The sequence below is a fragment of the Pterocles gutturalis genome, unplaced genomic scaffold (genome assembly GCF_000699245.1).
Source record: "Pterocles gutturalis isolate BGI_N339 unplaced genomic scaffold, ASM69924v1 scaffold17856, whole genome shotgun sequence".
NCBI lineage: Eukaryota > Metazoa > Chordata > Aves > Pterocliformes > Pteroclidae > Pterocles > Pterocles gutturalis.
Genome location: NW_010098207.1, coordinates 26,258 through 41,542, shown reverse-complemented (window position 1 = coordinate 41,542; position 15,285 = coordinate 26,258). Strand labels below are relative to the sequence as shown.

The 15,285-nt window shown below is 45.9% G+C and overlaps 1 protein-coding gene across 1 annotated transcript in view; it reads left to right on the top strand.

The window, feature by feature from the left end:
* The window catches only part of LOC104472467 (SLIT-ROBO Rho GTPase-activating protein 2B), a gene marked incomplete at its 3' end in the record, with an annotated part of 63,270 nt that overhangs the window by 25,113 nt on the left and 22,872 nt on the right, over nt 1–15,285 (top strand). Inside the window, exons 2-3 of the mRNA XM_010088165.1 lie at nt 5,664–5,856; nt 15,258–15,285. The exon at nt 15,258–15,285 is cut by the window's right edge and continues 129 nt beyond it. Of these exons, the coding sequence (XP_010086467.1) occupies nt 5,664–5,856; nt 15,258–15,285 (221 nt within the window). The remainder of the gene's footprint in view (nt 1–5,663; nt 5,857–15,257) is intronic.

Here is a 15,285-nt window from a genome sequence, read left to right as displayed (position 1 = left end):
AATTTACATTGTAGTGGTAGCTTTAGTTTTGTGAGAAATCGGGAGTAATGCGAGTGAAAATGTTTCCAGCGTGTGCTCAGCTTTATTCCTCGCTGCATTTATTCCCTGCTGTTGATTTCCATAGCTGGGGTCACACGTCCAGGCTCCTTGCACTGCTGACCACCTTTTATTGTAATAAACACAGCAGGATTTGAGGAAAAATCTCCTCTTTCTGGGAGCAATCAGTAGGAGTGTGATGAACAACACCTGAGAGGCTGGTGCTTCAGAGAGACTCGGTTTGCCTGGGGCCAGAAGGGGAAAACAGGAAAAAACCCTATTTCATTAAAAATATTAACCAAGTTTTTGGCCATTTGTGCAGCGTTGGCTTCGTCACCTTGCGTGAAGCAAGCCATTCAAATAACTATGAAAAAGTTGTTTGGAGAACATATTATTTCATGTTTCCTGATGGGCCCAAAGCGATTTACAGGCACTCGGGATGCTTGTTACTGGAGGCTACGAAGAGCTGGTCAGTGCGGAGTATTTTCTGAGTACTGAAAAGATGAACTGCTGCGTGTGTGTTGCTTTTGATTGTGCTAATAGTCAATGTGTCAAAATGGCTTTTAAATTCTTTATTGTATAAATCCTTGCTGCAAAGCAGTGATAAAATGTCATTTTCCTACTTGCCCACGGTATTTTATCCAGCCTTCAGGAAGTCGGAAGGCATAAGCAAAGGTTTGTCTGAGGTTTTTTTTGGCTGGATGTCATCTGGGGGAAACCTTTAACTGAGTACAGACAATCCTAAAATAGCCGTGAAACTTCCTGCAGGCAGAAGTGGTTGTAGTGCTTCTCGCTGCATGCTTCTTGCCTGTAGGTTTCGTGTTTTTACTTACTTGGAATGTATTGATAAACTTTCAGTTGTTTAGAATAAACAGCTGTAGAATTGATAAATATAGTCGTGCCCAATGTAATGAAAGATGTTACCTTATCAGGGTTTGTATGCGCACTGGGGATTCGTTTCAGAGACGAGGACTTTGGCTGCTCGTGCACCCACGCTCAGCTGCTGGAATTGGGGCAGTGAATCCTGGCACGGGGTGACTTAATCTGGATCCTGTTTCTAAACATCCTCCCTGAAAAGTCAACAGCGTGGACTGTGTTTTGTTAATAGCAAAGGAGACTTTCATGCCTATTTCATTAGACAAAAAAAAAAAAAAACCAAAACACCTAAATATTTAATTTGAATTCTGCGTGGATTAAATGCCTTGGCAACTTTGTCAACATGTTTAATTGCATAATTTGGAGCATTTGTTAAAGCTATGCAGATCTGAAGCCTTGCGTCAGTGTGCAGCCTGTGAATTGCAGATGGGTGTTTTTCCGTCTGGGTATGGAAAACCAACATCCAGCCTGGCTGTGTTCAATGGGATTCTAGATGAGGGATGCTTAAAGTTATAAAACTTCCAAGCTCCCGGTCGTGGTGGAGGTGTTGCACGCTGTGATAAAGGCAGAGAGCATCGGCTGCCTCGCGCCTTTGAGTGATGCTGCTGTTGCGCCTGGAAGAGCCGGTACGCCCAAGTAATTAGTGATGCAAATATGTTATGATGTAGGTATGAAAATAAAGCACGAGTGTCCTCAGTACTTCACTGGGACTGGGACTAGCCTTAATTTTTGTTTTTAAGCCTGTCTCGCGTCCTCTTCTTCTACTTCACTGATGCAAAACATCCTGCACTCACCTGGCACCTCGAGACAACTTTCTCAGTCTGTACCAGAAAGAATTTCAGCAACTGACTCCTACAATTCTGTTTATATATTTATAACTGTAAAGGGATTCTTGTCGATGTGTATCAGCCAATGTTAATATTTCTCAAATGGGTAAGGAATGTCCTGGTTTTTTGAAGGAAAATTTACCTTTTCCAGGGCACGCAGCTTCTGATGGGATTATGAACCTGAACCTGAATCTCCCTCCTGGCTCTGGTCTTAAACCAAAGTCTGTATTTCCTTGTTTTATGTAATTTTCACTTCAAAGCCTAGTTTTTAGATTACCAGTGAGATTTTTAAGGCTGTGATGGTCAACACCTTTCGGCTGGAACACTGTTCCATGAAATTCTTGCTGTTACTGTGTAAAGGCTTTTCTCAGTCATTAAACCTCCCAGCTCTGGTCAGAACCCTGTTTGTAATCATGGACCAAAAAAGTATTGAGGCTGTTTTCACAAAACTGCAAAGTGTTTCGCTTTTGGAGTGCAGCCTTTCTTATATATGATGGCCAGGGGAATGTGATGTGTCTTAGTGATGTGCTGGGAATACGTCAAAATACGTAATCCAAAGCATTTTCTAGAATTTATATATTTAAATGGTTTTAACTTTTACTGGAAGCTGTGTTGTTGGTTGTTTTTAATTTTTTTAAACTGAACAGGCTGTTAAAGTTTAACGGTAATCTGAATTTACACCTCAGCAGGGTTTGCAAAGGGAGGCAGGCGGATGCTCTGATGGTCAGGACCCGAGTGCGTGGCAGCTTTGGGGAGACACGGATTTAAGAAACTCATCACAGCCAAGGCGCAAGGTCTAAAATTACTGCTCCACTCTTCTGAATGAAGTGGAGATTTTGTTCATTTTGGGCTGCTTTGTCCTTCATATGCTGCCAAGTAGCCTGAAAGATAAGATGATGTTGGAGCTGTGCGTGCAGTTTAATGCTCGGTGGCTTCCAATGCTTCCGCGTAATTACTTCTTGTGTGCTGGGTGGGGATGCTGAGAGCCAGGGTAACTGAGCCATATGCGAAGGCTTTGAATCTGCTGACCTCCACCTTCCTGTTCGTGGTGTGATTCTGTTTTTCTTTCATTTTGATGTGCCTCCTGCTTGTCTTGGGCTTATATGGCATTGCCATGGGAGGGGGAGCTCCTGGCAGAGCAGCCTGGGGACCGCTGGGTCGGGGTTGGGAGTTGAGCTCTGCCAGTTGGAGAGGATTTGTGTGGGTGAGTGGATTGCTGTTTAATCTGGGCGGGAGCTGGGGGTTGGTGGTTCTGTTTTGTTGTCATCCCACTCCTTTCCCAAGCTTGTCATCTTTTTATGCAGTATGGCATTTGGGATCGGGGTGGGAACGGCTTGGGAAAGCTCCAGTGTGGATACACGGTGATGACGCCAGATACCCAGCAGCAGCCCGGGCTGCTCGTGCCTTCTCCTTGTACCCTGTGCTCAGCAGGCTCCTGAGTCACCGCGTTGCCATCCAGTTGGAGCAGTTAAAGCCCAGTGCTGGGAAGAGCTGAAACCCTGCCTAGGGAGAGGATCCTGCTCAGAGCAGGGGAGATGACAGGCAAGGAGGTCTCCTGGGTCTGAGTTTGTCCTTCTAGCTCTGTACATGAGCTACCAAAGAATGAACAAGTTGGTACAGAATTTTCTTTTTTTCCATCCTTCCAGCTTTAGTTTATAGGATGCTTCAGCTTAAAAAAAATAATTTTGTTAAAATCTTTTGCAGAATGTTGCCTGCTCTGGAAGAGCAAGGTATAGTTCCAATCAAAAGTGTATATATCTGCTTGCTCTGGGGGTAATTTTTAGTAGTTTTATAGTAGTGCAAAGTCTTGCCAGGAGTTTTGTGGAAAACCTCTCCTGGTTGGTGTAGTTTAGAAGCCCCCACTGTTCAGCAGAGGTCCCTAATTGCACCACGATTCTTAGAATCTGCTCAAGTGTAAAAAAAAAAAAAAAGTATCAGTTTTTAAAATTCAGGATAACCTATTAATTGAATGTAAGATTGTGCTACAGGGAATGTCGACAAGGTAGTTCCAGAAAGGATAAAAATAAAATGATGCAACCATCTGGCATTACACAATACTCCATCCCTCCGTGACCTAGGTGACTTTATGATCTGGTGAGGGAAGGGAATAAATGGTTTGTTTTAAATGGATGGAAAACTTTTCTATTGCTAGTAGGGACATTTTAATTATGTAGTTGTCAGCCACATGAGCTTGGAATACAATAGAAGGGATCCTGTAAAGCAGGGCAGGGCTTAGTGCGAGAAGAAGAATACCTGGTGTTTAATCTTAATTCTACTACAGGTATCTTGACCTTGAAATAAATGGGGTGGTTCCCCTTCAGGCACTGGAAGCACTGGCAGCAGAAGCCCAGGATGCTGTTCCGTGTCTTGAATCCCAGTGGGTGGGATGCTAAGGTCTATGAATTTTAGGAAAGGCAAGGCAGTGGAAGGCTTTTTGGTATTTAAAGTGGCTGTTGACCTAGTAACCTCTGTGAATTAAAAGATACGAAAGCAGTGAATACAACATTGAAGTGGTTGTTGTGACTGGAGATGTAAAAAGGTCCCGGGTGATATGGTGACCCGCGGGTTACAGCCCGCACAGCCCTGACCCTGCCGTGGTATGTTCTTGGAGTAACTCTGAAAAAAAAATAGCTTCTGCTTGTGTAAGCAATGGGAAAACAAGCAGACACTTTATACTCTAGAAAGCCCAATAAGCCTCAGGAAATTCCTGCATTCTTGATTTTATTTCGTGGCGCAGTAGCGTGCGGCGTGTTTTTGAAAGATGAGCAAGGTTGCCCTTCTCCAGCCCCGTGCCGCGGGCTCGGTGAGCGGGCGCTGAATGGCTCATTGTTCCCCTGCAGGCAGCCCGGGCAGCTGTCGCTGCTCCCCGAAAAACATCGAGTTTATTTGTAAAGAAAAAGTGCCGATATCACGTTTCTTACTAAAGAACTACTAGTTCTCGCTGCCGTTTAACAGGAGAGCTGTTCAGAACCAAGAGCTCCGTTGTGATTGTAATGGTAAAATACCCGTGCTCTGCTGGTCTGCTCGTCGTTGGAACTACTGGGGCTTTGGAAATGGTCCTTGGGATTTCTGGAGCTCGTTTCTCAGTTGAGGACTGATGGAGAACCTCAGTTCTGCAGTTGCAATGCAGAGATACAAAGTGAGAAGTTTCTGTATTTGTAAAATGTTGGAAAACTCTGTATAAAATACCGTGGTAATGCAAATAGAGATCTTCAGTAATTATTATGCATAATAATAATATTAACACCTGTGTCTGTGTTCTTTATGGGTCCTTTAGACATAGATGTGTTACTTGCAGGTATTTTAAAAAGAAAAATAGTCTTCCTGGAGATAATTCCCTAATGGGAAGCGCTGTCAGGTTGGCTCTCTGAAGGGGTGTCTTTATCAGTTTCGATGGCTCGGTTTATAACGAGAGCTGCGCAGCTGGAGACGCAGTAAGTGACTGAATAATCCGAAATCGGTGCCTTTGGGGAGTGCCCCAGTATGCGCAGCGTCTTGTTTCTGCATCAAGAGTAGTCTGCAAAGGAATTTGATAGAAATTCCCTGAAGTGATTTTCTGAGCTGACGTGGGATATTGCAGCATTCAGTCCTTTTTCCAGACTGGGATTCAGTACATTTTTAGGCAGTGACCACTGCCTCTTCATGCCAAAAATGCACTTGACACTTGTAACCGATGCACGGTTAAGCAGGAAAGCTTTGCTCGTAGATCTGTGCGCCGGGTCGCAGGTTTTTGGGTGGCTTTCCTGCAAATGGTGCATCCGAGATGCCATCACAATCATTTTCTGTCTGCAGAGTTCATCATAACGGCGCTTTGACATATTACTAATGGTGGAACATATTTGTAATGATATTTTACTGGAGAATTGTTATGGTGTTTTCTCTGACGGGATTTTGTTTAATCTGTAGTGCTTTTGTTTGTTACAGAGATCCGTGCCCAGTTGGTAGAGCAGCTGAAATGCCTTGACCAGCAGTGTGAGCTTCGGGTCCAGTTACTGCAGGACTTGCAGGATTTCTTCCGCAAGAAGGCAGAGATTGAGATGGATTACTCAAGGAATTTGGAGAAGTTGGCTGAGAGATTCCTGGCTAAAACTAGGAGCACCAAAGACCAGCAATTCAAGTAGAGTATTTGCCTTTTGTTGTTGCCCCTTTTTTTCACTGTAGATGTGGTCACGAGGAGAGGAATGCAAACAGAGAGCTGATACAGTGGATGGAGGTACCAGCACTGCTGTGAACGTCGGAATAAAATGTTTCCCAAGTTTGTGTTAAACACAGAACCCAGTTCATGTTTCTATGTCGCCTGGTTGCTCGCTTCATCTCGGTAATTCCCGGTGGGTCATATGTTGTCACCGGGGAATAGAACGGTAAAAATTGGCACATCTCAAAGGAGTCATTTTCTTGGGAAGCCGGGCAAAGCTGTGCTCCAGGTTTGATGGCCAAAGCCAGGATTTCCTTCAGTGCCAGTGCCTTTGGTCTGGTTTTTTTAAGAGTAACTGTTTCTAGTCTGTTCCATGCTGTGATTTGCTCTTGCAGCACTCTGTTCTCAATATCCTACAGGTATCCAGTGCAGTGTTGTATCTCTGCTACTATCCCTTCAAAAGGCCAATAGTTTTTTGCCAAAAATATTCCAAAAAGAATGGTTCCCTTTGGGGGGGGGGGGGGAATCCCTAGATACGAAGCTGATGGGACTCAATTAAACTTTAGGATGTCCTCATTGACAATTGTCCCACCTGCTCGAAACATGGTTTCCAGGTTGGTCTGACTGTACTGCTTTGGGTGTTCCCTGATGGATGAGATGGGATGACTAACATGGTTTCATGGGTCCAAATTCACGGATTTACTATTGACTCCTGCCTGGAGGAAGGGACACGGGGGCTTTTCCTGGGAAGGGGGCTGCAGGAGCGGACCTGGGGGCGTGGAGACATCAGCCTGGTGAGGAGGGGACAGCACGAAGCCACAGCCACGGGTCTCCCGTAGCTGACACCGGGGCAGTGCATGGGCTTGTTGGGTTTTGTTGTTAGGGCAGCAGCTGGGGAAAACACCGAGCAAAAGCAGCCTTGGGATGTGAATCATTTCTGCTTGGGACAGACTGGCCTGAGAGGATCCATCTGGGTCTGCCTTCGCCCAAAGAGCAACTTGCAGCATTGTTTGGGTCAGGCCATTCTCTGTGCTTTTGGTTTTGTTGTTGTTGCTGCTGAGTTTGGAGGGATATGAGGATGTATCAGCTTTCCCTTTGCACTAGAAGCTCTTTTTTTGCAAGCCATTAAGTAGGCACCATTTCAGTTTCCTTTCTGCACAGCTTTGATGTCATTTACTTTAGTTCGTATTTAAAATGCACATTGTGCTCCATTGTCTGGAAAGCATGACTCCTGATCATAGCTATTTGACAGGTCGGGGAAGAATTATTCTGCATATCCGTAGAGCTGTAATTGTCTGAAGTATTTTTGTTTCTTTTCCTTTACAGTGAAAGTGTTCTTGCATATTCTGCACATGCCTTTGAGGTGGCGTTAAAGAAATGATGTCTCGAACTATAATTTTCCTCTGCTTTAGGATTGGTCTTTTTCAGTTTATTGTGTTGTTATTCCTGGTGAAAATTGAGGTGATTTCCTTTATATGACACAATATGAACCCCATCAGAAAGGCTTTTTGTATTCGGCTTTCAGTGGGGGGAAAGTTGTATGTAGCTTCCTTCCTATTTTGAGATTTAGAGTGAATTGTTAATGTTGAATATTTTACCATAGTGGAAGCAAAATCCTACATGGTGTCATGTGTCATGCTTCACCTGAATGAAATATTCTGGCTGCGGTACTGCAGGGTTTGTTAATTTTTTTGTTTGTTTTTTCTAAGGCATTTTTCTCACGGACCCTGCCCCTGGTTTTTGAGCTGTTTGTACTTTAGATGGGCTTTATGAAGTTGTACCTGGACAAAACTGACCTCAAACAGCTGAGCTATGGAGTACAGCCTGAATGAGAGGATTTGATAAAACTTTAATTTGAATTTCTGAATTAAATGTCCGTGCTTTTCTGGTCAAGTCCAGGGCAATGCCCAAACTGCTCCGAAACCTGTCGCTGAGCATCCATCCGCTTCACTTCGCTTTGCAGAGGTGGGGCTAACGCTGCTCGGGCTCCTGATGCCGCTTACCGCAGCAGCAGATAGCTCCTGGCAGAAAAGCATCTCGCTCCTGGAATATGTGACTCCTGCAAGGTCTGAGTCCCAAATGTGCAAATTGTTAATTTGGTTGAGAGTTGGAATAAAGGAAAAAAATAATTATTAATTATAAGTCTGACTGTGGGCAGCGTTGGGCACAGCAGTGGCGCAGGGCTGTAGAGCTCTCTGTCCGGGGTAGCTCCAGCTCGTCATCCTTTGGTCGTTTGTGTCTGCTGGCTGTAAGGTTCAGAAATGTGTCAGGATGCCACAGGGATCAGTGAGGAAGCAATTCCAATTGTAATTACCTATCCCCGACAGCGGAGAGTCACTTGGCTGGTGTCTGGGCTGTGGATGCTGGAGCTGTAATCTCGTTTGGAAGCCCCCACAAGACCATTTGATCAAAGCCAACCATCAGATCCCTCCTCCTGGGGAGCCTGGTATTACGTGGCTGCGAGATGCGCACCCGCGGGTGGCTCCTCTGTCATTGCCCGGCTGCGACCCTATAAATACACGGTAATAGCACGTTCCTCCCCTGACATGGTGATTATGTCGGAGGGTACCGCATCATTCCGTGGCTGCTCACCATGTCACTCGCCGTTTTTAGATCTCATACCACACTGTCAAGGAGGAAATCTGTCAGGCAGGAACCCTGTAATTTGCATGTGCTTTCGTACTCGGTGGCTATTATGCAATTGCCAAGCTGCTCCGAATGTGTTCGTTTAAGGGAGTGCTGTCAAGGGCTGGAGGCTTCAGGCTGACCCTGGAAATGGGATTGTGTGGCTGCCTCCACCGTCCACCTCCGGGCTGGTGAAAGCACACGCTTAAAGGGAAGAGCAGTGTGAAGTGCAGGCTTGTGTCGAGTTCCTAAGACGTGCATTGTGTGGGGTTTGTTTTCCTTAGATGTGGCCGCATCCCAGGGTGAGCCGAGCAGGTCGCTGCGTTTTCCGTACGGGTTTTGAAATGTTGGGTTGTGACAGCAAACTGTGTACAGCCAGTGCCCGTTGCACAGTTTGAAGCTAGCTTCACCGGATCATCTTAACATTACTTGCAGAGACAGGTGTGTGTTATTCTCGTTTTGTGTCTTCGAAGAAGGGGAACAGCTTGGTTTAGCCAAGGTGACATACGAGTTGATGACAGTTGGATATCTCCCAGGTTTGACTTGCTTTTAACTGCTCTGCCGTGGCTGTTAGACCTCACTTTGTCTTTCTCTTCTAAAAATGTTTTTTCAATTAGAACAGACTATTAAAGAAATACAAAATGTATATATTTGGTAAGGCTTCTGCAGTACCCATTGGTGAATGTACTTGCACAAGATGTAAGGACTGCAGGGAAAAAAAAAAGTCTTTCGCAGCCCAGGTCTTATAACTCCAGCTGTTACAAGAGCCTGTCGGTCCCCAGCTTGCTGTAGGCGTCTCTCCGTGAGATTTGCATCGCTAAAGGTCTCTTGAGTGGCAGTGAAACAGGAGCATCCATCTCAGCAGGCATCCGGCTTGTTGGGTCTTGGGGGTCCCTGCAGGCAGTCCCACCCTTGGAGGAAGGCTCTGTCCCCCTGCAGTGAAACCCCGAGACCTTTAGCTCCAGACCTCAGTACTCCTATTTCAGGTGATTTTGTTCTGAAGGCATTTGCCTGTTCAAATAATCAGTTAACAGAATAAAAACAGTGGCAAGCCTTGAGTGATTCCTTTTGAGGGAGAAATGGGAAAAAAGGAAAAAAAAAAAGAAGAAGGGAAAAAAAAAAAAAGCTGGTGCTATTTTAAGGCCATGTTTTAAATCAGAATAATCTTTGGAAGTAGGATGCGGAGTAGCAATTGTCAGCTGGAGAGCTGAGTGTCCAGGATATCCCAGCACGAAATTCAGATGGCTTTCTGGCAGCCTTTGCCTTGAAGTAGAAGATGCAGAATAAGTCTGGCAACCTTCAGGCTAAGCGCTTGTAAACAACAGATGTTCATAACTGGAATCTTTTGGAAGAGAAGGGCAGGGAGCAGCGTGTATGTCCATGCTTGTAATTCTCCAAATTTACAGTTAACACTGAGCTGTGTCAGGAAGCCTTTAAGGGGAAATCAAGCGTTGATTTGAATGAGCAGCTTGCAGGGAGGTTCAGCTTTAGGTTTTTTTAAAAGTGAAATGATTTTTTTAAAGGAGAGATGATACAGGCTGTGAGAGAGGTGTCGGCAGAAGTGGTCAGGTGGGCTTCAGTTACTTTATAATTATTATTGTTGTTATTATCATTGATAAATATTGTCACATGCTGTTTTGACCTGCGATTGTTTTTGATGGAGCTGAATCCTGAACATTCTTTTCTGAGTCTTTCAAATAACAACGTTTGGAAGATTTTTTTCCAAGCATGAAGCATTCATTTATTCAGTGACCTCATTCAACTTGGAGAGCTGGGGATACGTCACCCCCCAAAATGGATGTAAAACCCCAGAAAAGATCTCTGTGGTGTTTTTCATCATATCAGCGATCCCAGTATCGCGCTGCATTGGTTGGTGTGGCTGTAGCTGCTCTTATGGAGCACACTGCAGAGGATGAAATTCAGACAGGTTTGAAAAATTACCTACAGAAGGAACTACATCTCAGCTCTGAGCCGGGGTCTAGCTCTGATGGTTCGCAGGGTGGGCTGACAATTGCTCAGATTGGAAAAGAACTTTTCATCTCTCCCTTCACCCCATTTTATCAGATTTTAGGAGGTAGTTCAGGTGCTCTGGGCACCCTGCAGCGTTCGGAGACCCCAGCCCGTGGCTCGCTGGTGGGACGGGAAGGGCAGCACGTGTGGGTGTGGGAACTGAAGCAGCCTCTGGGTTCCCAGGATCCTGATCAACTGTTCCGGGAGGTGCCAGGTCTGGAGATGGTTGTTGTACACCTCTAGGAAACAGATCCTGAATATTTTGGGTGGGCAGGGAGGTGGAACAGGAAACTTCAGTTTTCGTCTGTACCAGCAGGAGACTTGCTTTAAAATCCTCAGTTCAAAGGAGGGATGGTCAGAGGAGTTTCTGTTCACACGGGCGATGGGACGTGCCCGTGTTGATTTAAATGTTTCTCTCTTTCTGTTTAGGAATATTTTCATTCTCATCTGACTCATTCCTTCGCCTTGCACTCCCTATGGAAACCCAATATTCCTATTCCTGGTCTGTGGGTGTGGTTTGTTTTGTTTTTAATCTAGTCGCAGGGGGGGCGGGGGGGGGAGGAGGATGTTTTTTAAGATCTTTTTTCTGCTGCTGCTCTGACCGGGGTTACCGTGCAATGCCCAACCGAGTGTCGCCGGCCTTGGGTTGCCTGTGAGTTCCTTGTATGAATGAGTAATTTAATTAAGACGTTGCAGATATTTGGGACTCAATCTTCCCTTCTGATCTTTAGAGGCCGACTGAAGGCTTTGAAGTGGAAGTTGCGCAGGACCCGATCAAGATAACACGCGAGAAACCACAGAGCTTCATACTTTGTGGTTCCTTAAAAATCTGTGCACAGCTTCCTCTTCCTGCTCCCCAACACCCCCATTGCTGTGATCTGCTGTGATGTAGGCTGACCTAAATAAACCCTCCACGTTAGCTATCATCACACGATCTTTAAACGAGTATAAATAGTGCGTGAAATAAACCTGGATGTTGGTTAATTCATGGGGGTTAATAATGGTTAATAATGGGGGGTTAATTCAGCCAGTTGTGAACGTGGAATCGCCAGCACTTTGGGGAAGTTCATACCCAGGTCCTCAAGTTTGGGGTTGATCTCATCTGTTTTACGTCTTAAGGGCAAATACTGACTCCAGTCATTCTGCACAATCTGTGGAAACTGAGCTCACTCTCGATGATACCCGGCGGTCCCTATTGCAGATTTTTCTTCCCTTTTCCATCCCTCCTCTCTGGTGACATGGAACTGGAAGCAGAGTAGATCTGCCAGCTCCTGGGAGAACTCAAATGGTTAATGAAAATCCCAATTTGCTTCTCTGCCATCTGCTTGTGGTTATGATAAAAAAGGGTCTGTTGTAAACAGTTGTATAACTTCTGCTCTGTGTTGTGAAAACTGTTGCCGTGTTCCACCCCAGAAAACGCTGCGTTTTCAGAGGTGCTTCAGCAGTTAATGTGTGTGTAGTTTTAAAGGCTGCTTTGAAGGTTTGAAGCCTCTTTCCTTTTCTGTTCCATTTCTGTCTTGATGCTTGCCTTTATCTGCTTTTTGCCAGTGCTAGCAAAATTGTCACTAGCAAATAAAAGAGAGTTTTTGTCTCGCCTCCTGTAAAAACCTTGCCGTGAAAACACTGAACCTCTACAAAAGCGAGACAGACCATTTTAACGAGGTACTGAAGGGGTTAGCGAAACCAACAGGCACCAAAAATGTGAAGGAATTTAAAGGAAAAATCTTGCAGCGTGCGGAGCTGCGGTTGCCTGGGGTTGAGCGCGGGGTGCGTCGCTCCCTGCGCAGCCCCCAAGGTGACAATCCCGGTGGCGGGTTGGAAGCATGTGGGGTTGTGATGATTTTTTCAGCGTGCGGAGCTGCGGTTGCCTGGGGTTGAGCGCGGGGTGCGTCGCTCCCTGCGCAGCCCCCAAGGTGACAATCCCGGTGGCGGGTTTGGAAGCATGTGGGGTTGTGGTGATTTTTTTCCTGCAGGATGGGCTTTCATGTGTAACCACGCGGAGTGTGTCAACAACCCATCTGGCGCCACTAGACACCAGCAATTTTCCTCGCCATGCTTTTCATGGGCTCGTGGTATTCCTGCTATGTGCTGCCTTAGAATAGCTCCGGGTGCTGCGGTGGGGCAGCCTGGACAGCTGGGAATTGCCCGGTTAACTATTGCATCTCTTCTGGTTCCCCTTTGGTGCTTCAGTTTCCTTTGGGGAAAGCAAGGCACCGGTACCGTGCTGCTCTCTGGTCCCTTGCACGTGTTCTTTCTGCTGTCATCACCCTCGGTCCGCGTTGCTCACAGCTCGTCCCAGCTGCTCAGGGTGGGGTTGGAACCGATACCTGGGTCGAGCATCCCTGCACAGCCAGGTGCTCCTGGTGGAGCGGTGAAGAAAATTCATAACGAGATGGAAAATGCAATGGGAGATATTGAGGATGGAAACAGCTGGGTGTTTCTGGGCTGGCAGTTCTTGCAGCTGAAGGTGCGAGGGCTGAGCAGGCGAGTTTGCAGGGTCGGTGCAGCTGGGCTGCTGGCTGCTCCCAGGAGATCTGCGGCTGCGCTGGGCTTGGGAAACCACTGAGGCAGCAAAGAGATGGAGCGGTAACAGGCTGTTAAGGGTTTTGGGAGAGGATTTGGACAGCTAGAACGAGATCAGCTGGTGAAGAGTCTGAGCTTTTTGTTCCAAAGTTTCATTCCCAAACATTTCGTGGCACTTGGTTCATTTTCACTTGTAGCTCCTCCAAATACTAAACCAGTGCGGAAAGTACTTTTACATCATTGGTGTAAAGCAGCAAATCAGCCAACTTATAACACCTCTTAATGCTGTCCTTTTAAAACCTCTCTTCCCAACCATCCACAATACTATCTCAGTTTGCTTCCAGTCTTCCACCTGACCCGTGGTTTGTTGGCAGAGGTGGTGTGTCCGCCTCCCACCCACGCTCCTCCTTGGAGGAGCTCCTTCTGGAGATGCCTTTGCTCCTCCTGCCCTCTTTCTAGTGGAAGAAAGTTGGGCATTGTTTCTTGTCTCACCTAAATTTAAAAAAAAAAAAAAAAAAAACCAAACGTTCATGTGGATATTGCCATCTCTTGTGGTGGAAGCTCTCATCTCCGTGGGCAGCTGCAGCCTGGGCAGCACCAGTAGGTTCACGGTTCTATCAGCCGAGTCTCGCAGTTACTAATTAGCTTTCTGGCATATTAACAAAACAAACAGTGTGCTGTGAACACTGATTGCGGGAGATCTGGGGGCAACTATTTGATTTATGTAGCCTAACATCTGGCAGTTTCAACCCTGCGCAGTTCTGCATTTTGATCATTCCATCTGGTTTTGTGCATGTCAGCAGTATCTGCAACACAGGACACTGGAGTATGAAGGCACATGTTTGTTACCTCTGAATAAAATCCGTGCCTTCTCACATCTTATTTTCTCATTTTTTTTTTAAACTCAAAACTCCAGGAGAACCAAAAGCCCAGAATCCTTTTTGTACCCCCTCCCAATATACACACACGTGCGCTCCAAACCTTGTAGCGGTCCAGATCACAAGCTGCAGTCATCTCCTGAGCTTTCCAGGTTTTTAAGGAAAAGAATCAAAGCATCGAGATCAGCTATTCTGAAACTGTTCTTTTTTTATCTAAAATTATCCGTATTGCACTACGGATCCAACCGCTGATGTCATGAGCAGGGCGATGAAAGGCTGCCATGGCTTCATTTTTCGCATCTCCACGATGTCAGACACGTCTGGCAGCAGCGACTGCTGGCCTTTTCAGTGCAGAATATTCCCTGGTTCGATGGAAATTCAACGACATTTCTTGTAAGAGGAAAGAAATCTGTTACAATTGCTTGCAAGAATCAAGATGAGCTTTGGCTTACCAGCAGAGATCTGACTTAGCCTTTTCTAAATAAGTATTATTGCCCTGTAAACAGATGATAAGCAGCTCTAGAGAGAAGGAAATGATGGAGCTGAGCCTGCACCTGGATCTGCCCGTTCCAAACGCTGCCGCGGGGCCGCTGGAGGACCATGCAAAATCCCTGCTAACGTCCTTGCTTTCATCTGGCATGAAATGGTGCCTTAAGAAATGACTTATTTTCCTTCCAGGAGCTGAAATGTTGATCCAAATAAACCGAGGTTCCTCTCATCTCCCCCTTTGCCCTTTGTGTTGCTTATTTGCAGGGTGCAGAGCGAATCAGCCATAACAAGGTAGAAGAAGTTCAAAGATGAGAAAATCAAGCTTGTCGTATGAATGGTGCTTTCTCCTTTGCTCAGGACAGATATAGATGCTTGCACGTAATTGGTTTTGTACACGAAACATAACATTTTGTTTCCTATGTAGATGCTGCTTAGCGAACTGGATGCTTGAAATCTTTTTGTTGTGGTTAAGTCACAAATGCCTGAGACAGCACTGTGCCAGAGACGGGAGCCATCGCTCTCCCTCCGGCACTGCAATTTATGCACAAATTCTTGGATTCAAAAGAAAAAAAATTAGAGCCTACACTTGGCATACTGTAGCTCGCCCTTGCCTGATCTGTTTGTTGGGGGACAAAAGCCGGTGGCCATGTGGATGCAGTCGTCTGTGATCGAGGGCACATTGTCTGTGTGTGCCGTAGACGTTTTAGAGCCTTTTTTCTGCTCTCCCCCCCCCAGCAGATCCATACATACTGTAGCTGGGTTCCTAGTGGTTATAGATATGGAACATCACGAACAGAATAATTTTTTTCCACTTCAGGTAGTCCTGTCCAATTCTTGTCTGTTTTTTGTCACTTATAGGAAGGACCAGAATGTGCTGTCGCCCGTC